Below are 11,326 nucleotides of genomic sequence, written 5' to 3' on the forward strand. Positions count from 1 at the left end.
CCTTCCTCTGAGGACAACAAGCCTTCTAACTGTAACACGCACCCAAGGTACCTATTCTTTAACTCGTGCTGGTAAATGCACCTCGGAAAGCTCATCAGGCACAAATTCAACAAACTGCCTGACAACTACGTGCTGGGTACATTTTAGCAAGGGAGACACTAGTAGAAAAAACAAAGATCCTGCACTCCGAAGCTGACGTTCTAGTGAAGACAAAGAAGAAACACAACTAAACACTTCCACAGTAAGCTCTAGGTGGTCATAAGGGCTTGACAGAAAGGAGATGAGGCAGGAAAGAGCATCCAACGACGTGCTATTTAACACGTCAGGAAGCGACTCTGCCAAGATCACAGGGAAACAAGACAGCGTGAGTCACAGGAATCTGGGGGAGTTTTAGACAGAAGCAAGAGTGCAAACGCCCAGGTGAGAGTGAGTGGGTGTTCTAGGAACAGCGCCAGGCTATGGTAGCCGAGGCGAAGGGGGGAGGCGGGCAGCAGACGAATGAAGAGGCAGCAGGGCAGCCACGCACAGTGGGCTTTCCTGGCAATAACTGTGAGGACTCTGATTTTAGAGTGAATGAAGCCACTCTTAATACACGAAAGAGAACCACCTGACTTAATTCATAAAAAGACATCTGCGTATGGAGACTAACTCAGGGGAAGGTAATCTCCATCGGAAGCCCTGAACTTGGACAGAAACAGTGGCAGAAATGGGACTGTGAGCACATCCTCCGTGTGCTTCCAAATTCCCACGCCCTTCATGAAGCACGAGACCCCGACTGACATTACATTTGGTGAAAAGGCTGTGATGTGCTCCAACTACTTGGGGCTAAAATGTCACTACAAAAATACCTCTCTCTCAGATCCTGGCTTCTTATGATTACTCTTCTCATCTGCCAGGTCCATCTTTCCACTGGGAGTTCTGTCAATAAACCACCCTCCCTCAGAACCCCTGGCAGGGGTCTTTGAAGGGATGGAGTCTGTTCCAGAAGGTGTCCGTGGGGCTGAGACGGTGGCTTCTCTGTGCTCCATCTCAGGAGTCCTTGAAACAGAATCAGGATGTCCTTTCCGATATAAGGAGAGCAGGGAGCTGTTCATGTGATTTGCTGCCTGGTAGAAACATGACATCACCTATGTCACCACTCTGGCGCTCATGGACACAGGCTACCCACACAAGCAGCTGCCAGCAGCTTCCCTCACAGCACTTTGTCAGAAAACACAGGGCATTCACAGTCAGATGCTTCACCACAATTTCCTGTTCAAAAATATGTGCCCCCCTTCACCACAACTTAATAAATGGAAATTAAAGAACACTAAAGAAGTCTGCTCGCTTTTTAAAAATGTAACAGAATCAGGGGGGACTTTGGTGGTTCAGTCGATGGGGCCTCCAACACTTGATATCAGCTCAAGTCATGATCTCAACGGTTTTGAGATCGAGCCCTGCATCTGGCTCCTTGCAGAGCATAGAGCCTGCTTGGGATTCTCTCTCTCTCCCTCTCTCTCTGCCCCTGCCCTGCTCACTCTCTCAAAATAAATAAATAAACTATTAAAAAAAAATAACAGAATTAGGTTTGAAAACGAGCTGGTTAAGAAGAGCCACTACTATCTCATCAATTCAAAACCAGATCACGTATCACTCAATATCATCCTGACTTTGTTAATAAAAAATGGAATTACCAATGCGGAAAAAAAAGAGAATATTATAAATCATCTGGCACATTATTTCCATATTTCTCTTAAATTACTTACTTGCAACCCTAAATTACTTGCCACCTTACTTATTGGCAATGGTAGCTCTTTAGCAGAAAATGGATCTTTTTCTCAATTTTTATTATCAATTCCCCTTTCTATTCCTGTGTGCCCTTATTTTAGGCCATTCTCTTCCCTTCTTTTTCTTATAAAACAGGTTATAAACACAAATACTGAAAGGATGACCTTCCCAAGAATTCCTCAACACTGTCCACAGAAATTATTCATAAAGATATTTAAAGTCTCTTATTCTATTCCATAGTTTTGTTTTGTTTTGTTTTTAGGAGGGTTCATAACGATTAAAAAAATATCAAAGTGGGGGCGCCCGGGTGGCTTAGTCGGTTAAACGTCCGACTTTCGCTTGGGTTATGATCTCGCGGTTCATGGGTTCGAGCCCTACATCGGGCTCTGTACTGACTGCCAGCTCAGACCCTGGAGCCTGTTTCGGAGTCTGTGTCTCCCTCTCTCTCTGACCCTCCCCTGCTCACGCTGTCTCTCTCTCTCTTCTAGAAATAAATAAAAAATATTTAAAAAAAAAATAAAATAAAAAATAAAAAAATAAAAAAATATCAAAGTAGGTCCATTAAATGTTTGGCTTACCTGCGGATCTGGGTAATCTTCCATATTTGAATCATTATCTGAAGAGCTTTCAGTATACCTCAGTAAGAAGAGGAAAAGAAACATTTTAAGGGCTTTGCTCCCACATCCTAAAAAAATTACAACCCTGAACAAAAAATGTCCTAAGGCAAAGTATTATGGTGGTTAAGAGCCCAAGCTATGGAATCTGAGAATTCTGGATTCAGAATACAACTTTACTGGTTACTAATGTCTACTTAACTTCACTGAGCATCAGCTGCCTTATCTATAAAGAGGAGATAACAAGTAATGCCCACCTCTCTGGGTTATCAGAGGATTAAACAGAAGATCACAAAGTCCTTAGAATATATAAGCAGAATATACTAAGCGGTAAAGGCTAACAAATTGTGGTTATCTTAATCCAAGCAATAAATAAAAGTGAAATGCAAAGTCCTATCATACCCAAAGGTCTGATATTAGGAATCTCAGATGCCCACAAAAGGAAATATTCCAGCAAGCCATCATTAAGTAATTGAGTAACAAATTCACAAATTCAACATGACCCACCTGTGTGACCAGGGGTAGCTTCCCAAGCCTGTCCATGAGAAATGAGGCAGAAAAGGTTTTCATATGATGCGGTGAGAAAGAGGCATAAATCCTAAAAGCTACAAACTCTAAGTGCAGGCTCAGCTCATTATAACCCAGAGTTGATGGACCCTGCTACCAATTGATGTTTCTTTAGAAAATAGTTAAATAAAAAGAGGACTCTTCCTAAGTAACAAGGGTTATGTGAATGATAAGATCCATCTTTATAATTAAGACAGGAATTCTTTTGTTATTCATTAAATTCTATTAACATAACTGGGCATTTCTAATCAATGTAAAGAAGGTGGATTATTCAACTGTTTGGAAAAAAATAATCTTGCCTTACAATTCATACCCTACAAAGTGGATTAAAGAATTAAATGGAATATTATAAAGAAATAAGGATTCCACATACTGTTGTGATAGAAGTTTTTCTATTTCAGCATAAACCATAAAGACTGACAGATCTCACACACACACACACACACACACACACAGAATCCCAAGTTTCAACGCAGAGTCCTGATGTGAGGCTTCAACTCACAGAACTGTGAGATCACGACCTAAGCCAAAATCAAGAGTCAACTCTCATATGACAGACAAAACCCATAAGCAAGCAACTAACAAAGCAAACATGAAACAGTAAAAAAATTTTCATGTCACTACTTATCAAAAAACTACAAATAAAAACATTAATTTTTGCCTCTGAAGCTGGCAAAGATTACATGATAGTATAACTAGGATTGCAAGAGTGCAGACAAACACACTATTTTTTTATTCTTTTTTTTAAAGTTTATTTATTTATTTTGAGAGAGAGAGGGGAGAAGGGGGGGGAGGAGAGAGAGAGCGCGCGAGCAAACACACACAAAGGGTGGGGCAGATAGGAAGGAAGAGAAAAATCCCAAACAGGCTCCATGCTGTCAGCAGGGCTTGAACCCACAAATCATGAGATCACGACCTGAGCCGAAATCAAAAAGCCAGATGCTCAACCAACTGAGTCACCCAGGCTCCCTGAAGTGCACTCTTTACACAAAGCTGCTAGGAATATAAACTGAGGCAACTTTTTTGGGAAATGAACTCCAAGGTACCAGAAATCTCAAAAAGGTATCTTTGACCCCAGAAATACCATTTCAGGAATTTAACATTAAAAAAAGAAACATATAAAAGATAAATGTGCTGAAGAACTATTTACTGTGTATATGAGAGTGCAAAACTGGAAACAACCAACCATCCACGAGTGTGGAATTAGTTAAGAAAATAATAGTAAATCCAAATGGAAAGGCAGCAAAGCAGCTATAGGGTGAAAAGAAGCTATCACGACAAATCCTATAAATGTTAAAAGAGGATATCTTGAAAACTTAAGCCACAAATTCCACACTTTAGATGAAATGGGTTACGTTTTGTTTCTTTAAAAGTACAATTTACCGGTGCTGATAGAAGCAGAAAAAGAAACAGGAAGAGTTCTTTGTCTAGCAAAATCAAATGTTATCTAAATCCTTTCCAAAAAGAAGTCTCCAGGTTGAGAGGAATCCTAACAAACTATTTAAAAAGAAGTATCAGTAACATCACACTAACTTTTTTGTCAAATAGGCAAAAAACATTTTCCAAATAATATGAAGCCAGTATAACTGTAGTAATACCAAAACCTGACAAAGACACTGCAAAAGAGAAAAAAAATTCAGACCGTTATGAGTACAAACATAGCCATCTCCAAAAACAATTAGCAAAAAGATTTTAATAATATATATTATTTCTGGACCAAGTTGGGTATATCCCAGGATGCAAGAGTGGCTCAGCACTCCAAAATCAATGTAATTCACCAACAGAACAAAGGGAGAAAACCATAATAGAATCTTTCATTAAGGTCACAAAAAGCATTTGACAAATGTAAAACCCATCCATGATAAAAACTCTCAATACAAATAACCTGAAGCCGTATGATAAGCATCATAACAAACATCTATAACCAGGAATTAAGGAAACACTCAGGAAGCCAAAGCCCCACAAAGTCATTGATGTGGCCCCTTGAAGGCTGGGTGGGAGTTCCTGATGGGAATGAACCCTCCAGCTACAGAAAACCACTCATACAAAGACACAAAGAAAGAATTCGTCCTCTCTAGGCAACAGTGAGCATTCAGTATGTTCAAAGCACAGGTCTGGAGAGGTCAGGTATTCCGCACGGCCTTGCTGGCAAGGAAGGAAAAGCCACTGGCGATTTCAAAATTGGGACTGTAATATGATCAGGTTCATGGTATTTTTTTAAATTATTTTTTATAATTTATTCATTTTTGAGACAGAGAGACAGAGCATGAGTGAGGGAGGGGCAAAGAGAGAGGGAGACACAGAATCCAAAACAGGCTTCAAGCTCTGAGCTGTCAGCACAGAGCCCAATGTGGGGCTTGAACCCACAAACCATGAGATCATGACCTGAACCGAAGTCAGACGCTTAACCGACTGAGCACCCAGGGGCCCTATCAGGTTCATGATTTATAAGTCACCCCCTTCTTAAATTTTTTTTTTTAACGTTTTTATTTATTTCTAGGAGAGAGAGAGAGAGAGAGAGAGACCGCGTGAGCAGGGGAGGGTCAGAGAAAGAGGGAGTCACAGACTGAAACAGGCTCCAGGCTCTGAGCTGGCAGTCAGCACAGAGCCCGACGTGGGGCTCAAACCCACGAACCGCGAGATCATGACCTAAGCGAAAGTCGGACGCTTAACCGACTAAGCCACCCAGGTGCCCCATATAAGTCACCCCCTTCTTTGTAATCCTTACTCGTTATCCTCTTCACCTTGTCTTGCTCTTTTGGCCAGATGTTCATCTTCTAATTCTGTTAAATCCTTAGGTTCTTTCTCACTAGTAATTACGCTAAATACTGAAAACAAAAAGAAAAAGTCATGAGCTTAAACAAATTGTTAACTTTATTAATATTTCAGCTCTAACACTAAAAGACTCACCTTTTTCTACCTGAATCCTAAAAGCATTTCTTTTTCTTCGACCATAGTCTATACTGAAAAACAGAACAAGAAGGTTACTACAATGGTCTCCACCAACATTTTCCCATTAAATCCAATCTAAATTGATCACATTAACTTGCAAGAATATATAACTCCGTCACTGAATTCACACTGACCATAGGCTTATTTTTGAGCTTATGTCTGAGTTTACATTTCCACTACTGTAATTTTTTTTCTGTTAGAGACACAGTTACAGCATCACAAACTCTGGCAGCTTGTACTAGAGGAGACAGGGAGAATGAAAGGTAGGAAAGTAGCTGGACTTCTGGGATTCTACAAGAAAGGGGCCGTCCAGCTGTAGACATGGGTTATCCTTCAAGAAAAGGGATAAAGTGGCACCTGGGTGGTTCAGTGGGTTAAATGTCCGACTTCAGTTCAGGTCATAATCTTGCAGTTTGTGGGTTCGAGCCCTACGTCGGGCTCTGTGCTGATAGCTCAGAGCCTGGAGCCTGCTTTGGATTCTGTATCTTCCTTTCTCTCTCTCTACCCCTCCCCTGTTCATGCTCTGTCTTTGTTTCTCAATAATAAATAAATGTTAAGAAAAAAAAAAGAGATGAACAATTCAGCAGGAAGCTCAGAGGTTGGCAGGGTTTCCACTGCGACCATCAGCCTAGGGGGCAAAGGCTGGGGGAGCAGCATGGTCTTCTCCTCCTGCCAAAGGGCAGGGCAGGCATCCTAGTGGGCTCACTGGACAGAGCACTGAAGCAAATTAATCCAACATAACTGCTGTTTTTATCAGAATAAAAGGCGTGCATTACTTTTTTTTTTTTTTCAGTTTATTTATTTATTTTGAAAGAGTGAGTGCAAGCTGGGGAGGGGAAGAAAGAGAGAATCCCAAGCAGGCTCCAAGCTACCAGCACAGAGCCCGACGCCAGACTCAATCCCATGAACCGTGAGATCATGAGCCAAAATCAAGAGGTGGACACTTAACTGACTGAGCCACCCAGGCACTCTAAAATAAGAGGGGCACCTGACTCTGGATCTCAGGGTTGTGAGTGAGCTCCACTTTGGGAATAGAATTTACTTACAAATAAAATCTTAGAAAAATAGTAATACAAGAAGAGGTTAGGATACAGACAGACACACAGAGGAAAGACCATGTGAGGACACAGGGAGAAGAGAACCACCTGCAAGGCAAGGAGAGACGGTGGCCACTAACTTCAGTTTCCTCAACTGTGAAGCCTTAAACTTCTGCTGTTTAAGCTCGCTGGCCTCTGATACTTTTTTATGGCAATCCTAGCAAACTAATATACTGAGAGGAAAACACAGACTTCAGACTTTAAAATATACAAAGTGGTAATAATTAATGGAGCAACATAACAAGAGACGTGGGATTAGAGACACAAGAGAAAAACTGAATCTTTAGTGGGAAGCCTAGAGATGTTTCAAGGTAGCTAGGAAGCTCAGGGAGACCATGCCTACTGGTTTTAATTCCTTAATGAGATAAGAGACGAGGCCATACTGCTGACCAGTCTGTAAGGTACTGAAAAAGAAACAGCAACCATTCCCCTTACTAACAAGGATAGCACCTTGCACGTAACAGGTCCTTGATAAGTCTTTGTATAACTCAACTCTGAACTTCTGGACTGGTGAACTACCGCCAGCAGCGATAATATCAACTGAAAATTTGGGCAAGATGGAAACTAAAACTGGTAGAAAATAAAGGCAAGAATCTGGAGACTACATCTCTTTACCTGTACATTCTTTGTAAATCAGATGCTAAGACTCCAGTGTCCACATATTTGCCACATCTGTTACTGGTGAGGTACTAAAACAAAAAACACGACACAAATATTCAACACTCGATATTTCAAACTCTGATTTTAAACAGTGATTTTAATCAGATTGAGCTATTCAAACATGCTATGCTATAATGAAAACTCATTATTTACTGTATCAAAAACATAAATAAAAATCACCAAATTGTCAAGTCTGGAACCAGTGAATTTAATTAACATTATTAATCACCATGACAGCACAACAGCAACAATTAGGAACAGCTATAATGTAGTTAAGTGGCGGCCTACTGTATCCTAAATTTCCGAATACCGCAAGAACAAAGCACTAAACTCAAAAGGGCATCAAGGGCTATTTTAAATCTGAGGGAACATATAATATTTGCCATCTGTCCAACACTGCAGGGACTTCTAGCCTGAGACAATTCATGGTTTCAATATTAAATCACTTTTTGATGGGGTCATATTTCTGCAAAACTGGGTTTTCAGCCGTGGAACAAGAAATGAGAGTAGCAGGGTCAATTTGACTCAACAGGTATACAAATCCACTCATGTGATTAGTTAAGAATAAAATACAACTATAAAAATTTTCCTCCAATTTTTACATATTATTTCTTCAAAAAGCTACTACACTATTTGGACTAAATAGTTACTAAGTGGCTTGAATGTAACTACTTAATAAACAGACCTAGTAGGTATTACTTTTGGCCAGGAGGCACCATGAAAAACTCCCAAGAAACTGGGGCTCTGCGCACCTGCTGAAGGAGCCTTTTACACATTCTTTCAGCAGCACTCACAATTCTGAGGTGGATGTCAGTCTCCCCATTTTATAGATGGGAAAGTTTACGAGGCTTTAAAAGGCTAATTACTTGGGAGCACGTAATTACAGGGCCAGATTTCAAACCAGAATGTCTATCTGCCTCCGTGTGTCGATGCTTGCTGGTTATCCAGTCAAGGTATGCCTGACTTCACACTGCAATTTCTTCCCAAGAATCCATAACGGTCTCTGCACAAATGCCTCCAGTGACAAGACACTAGACATATAAAGCAGGACTGTTCCAGCTAACTTTCCCCTTCTCTGGACTCCTGGCGCATGCAGTCATTTACTACAAGTAACGCTGCATTACCTATGTTTGTGTGTATCTCATCTCCACAAGTCAAACAGTTCCTTGATGACAACAGAAATAAAAGCTAAATTTGGGGATGGTTATGCAGCAACATGTAACTAACATGCTAGTTAAAAGAGACAAATGTACCACTTTGGAGAGAGGTCTACAATCTACCACTAAGGGAACAGAGCAAACAGAACGATGCAGATGAGCCTGTCTGTGTGAGTAAAATCTACACGTGTATATAAACTCTCCACAGTTACCTCTACAGAAATGAAGATGGAAGAAAGTGTTTTTCTTTTATATCCTTCTGTCCCTTCTATTTTAAACTGTAACAACTTAGTGTTTTTATAATGAACCCAAGTAATAACAATAGGGGAAAGCTGAGAATTTAAAGTGGTGAAGACTGAGAAGGGCCACTGGATCCAGCCATTAGGAGTCACTGTCTAGACACTTCCTGAATAAAGTGACACAGCAAGTGGTGGAATATCCAGAGCGAGCTGAGAGCTCCCAGAGCTAAGGTCAGTGTGGTCAGGACAGTGGAAGCAGTGGGTTGAACCTAACTACTTAATAAACAGACCTAGAAGGTATTACTTTTAGCCAAGGGACAAAGCAAGGGACACAAGGACAAAGAGGAGATGGGGGCAGAATGTGTCAGGCTTTGTAGGATGGGTTTTCTCTAGATGCTCTGGGAGTCCACCAGAGCGTGTGAGCACAGCCCAACAAGCTCCCTTTAAAGGGAACTCTCTGAGACAAACCATGAAAGACTCTTGAATGCCGAGAACAAACTGAGGACTGATGGGAGTGGGGTGGGGGGTGGGGGGTTATGGGCATGGAGAAGGGCACTTGTGGGGATGAGCACTGGGTGTTATATGGAAACTAACTTGACAATAAACTATTTGTTTAAAAAAAAAAGGGGGGGGGGAACTCTATGGCTGCTCTGCGAAGGATGGACCTTAGGTAAAACCAGAATCACGGACATCACCTAGGGGACTACTGTCATAGTCTAATGAAGAGATGGTGGTTTAGGGGCACCTGGGTGGCTCAGTTGGTCAAGCCTCCAACTGTTGATATTGGCTCAGGTTGTGATTTCACAGAACCATGAGATCGAGACCCACATCAGGCTCTGCACTGATGGTGGAATCTGCCTGGGATTCTCTCTCTCTCTCCTCCTCCTCTCCCTCCCCCCTTCTCTCTGGCCTCCCCTGCTATCTCTCTCAAAGTGAAGAAAATAAACACCAAAAAGAAAAAGAGAGAGATGGTGGTTTGGGTTAGGATGGTTGGAGGTAGAAACGGTAAGGAGTGTCTGTGTTTGGAATATATTTTGATGGTAAAGCCAAATAAATTGCTAATTAATTGGTTAAGAAAGCTAAACAGGGGCACCTGGGCGGCTCTGTCCATTTACCATCCAACTCTTGATTTTGGCTCAGGTCATGATCCCAGGGTCGTGGGATTGAGCCCCAGGTCAACCTGGGACTAGGTGTGGAACGTACTTAAGATTTTCTTGCTCTCCTCCTTTCTGTCATGTCCCCTGCTCACATACTCTTTTTTCTCTCTCTCAAATTAAAAAAAAGAAAAGACAGTGAAACAAAGGAGTAATATAATAATCGTAGTTAAGGGTTTTGGCCCTGACAATGTGTCATTAATGATACAGAGAACATTAAGAAAGGCAGGTTTGGGGGCGCCTGGGTGGCTTAGTCGGTTAAGCGTCCGACTTTCGCTTAGGTCATGATCTCGCGGTTCGGGGGTTCGAGCCCCGCGTCCGGCTCTGTGCTGACTGCCAGCTCAGAGCCTGGAGCCTATTTCAGAATCTGTGTCTCCCTCTCTCTCTGACCCTCCCCTGCTCACACTGTCTCTCCCTCTCTCTCTCTCTCCTAGAAATAAATAAAAATATTAAAAAAAAAAAAAAGGCAGGTTTGGAAAAGAACACAAAAATTCAGTGTGGATATGTTGGTGGAAGCACCCACCAGACACTCAGCAGGAAAGGTTTAGTGGGCAGCTTGGTAGTCAAGATAAAATCCACACTAGACAGGCACCTGGGTGGCTCAATCATCCAACTTCAGCTCAGGTCATGAGCTCATGGTTCGTGAGTTTGATGTCTGCATTGGGCTCTGTGCTGATACAGCTCAGAGCCTAGAACCTGTTTCAGATTCTGTGTCTCCCTCTCTCTCTACCCCTCCACTGTTCACACTTTACCTCTGTCTGTCTCTCTCTCAAAAAGAAACATTAAAAAAAAGAAACATTTAAAAAATCCACACTGGAGACATAATTTTAGGAATATACAGATAGCATTAAAAAATTTTTTAATGGTTATTTATTTTTGAGACAGAGAGAGACAGAGCACGAATGGGGGAAGGGCAGAGAGAGAGGGAGACACAGAATCTGAAGCAGGTTCCAGGCTCTGAGCTGTCAGCACAGAGCCCAACACCAGGCTTGAACTCAGGAAACTCAAGATCATGACCTGAGCCAAAGTGGATTCCTAATGGACTGAGCCCCCCAGGCACCCCAGTGACAGTACTTACAATGAGTGTGTCTTCATTGAACTTACAACTGTTTGTATTGG

General features: G+C 41.7%; 1 protein-coding gene across 3 annotated transcripts in view; it reads right to left on the minus strand.

The window, feature by feature from the left end:
• Positions 1–11,326, minus strand: part of NVL (nuclear VCP like) — an 86,137-nt gene that overhangs the window by 73,568 nt on the left and 1,243 nt on the right. The window contains exons 2-6 of one of the 3 annotated variants that reach the window (XM_039235807.1): positions 7,613–7,686; positions 5,859–5,911; positions 5,677–5,776; positions 2,346–2,403; positions 849–1,106 (exon numbers count right to left, since the gene is read on the minus strand). In XM_039235807.1, the coding sequence (XP_039091738.1) occupies positions 849–1,106; positions 2,346–2,403; positions 5,677–5,776; positions 5,859–5,911; positions 7,613–7,686 (543 nt within the window). Of the gene's footprint in view, positions 1–848; positions 1,107–2,345; positions 2,404–5,676; positions 5,777–5,858; positions 5,912–7,612; positions 7,687–11,326 lie in introns of those variants that run through there. The other 2 variants (XM_039235809.1, XM_039235808.1) reach the window with 2 other exon arrangements.

The sequence above is a fragment of the Hyaena hyaena genome, unplaced genomic scaffold, assembly GCF_003009895.1.
Source record: "Hyaena hyaena isolate Hyena2069 unplaced genomic scaffold, ASM300989v1 scaffold_103, whole genome shotgun sequence".
NCBI lineage: Eukaryota > Metazoa > Chordata > Mammalia > Carnivora > Hyaenidae > Hyaena > Hyaena hyaena.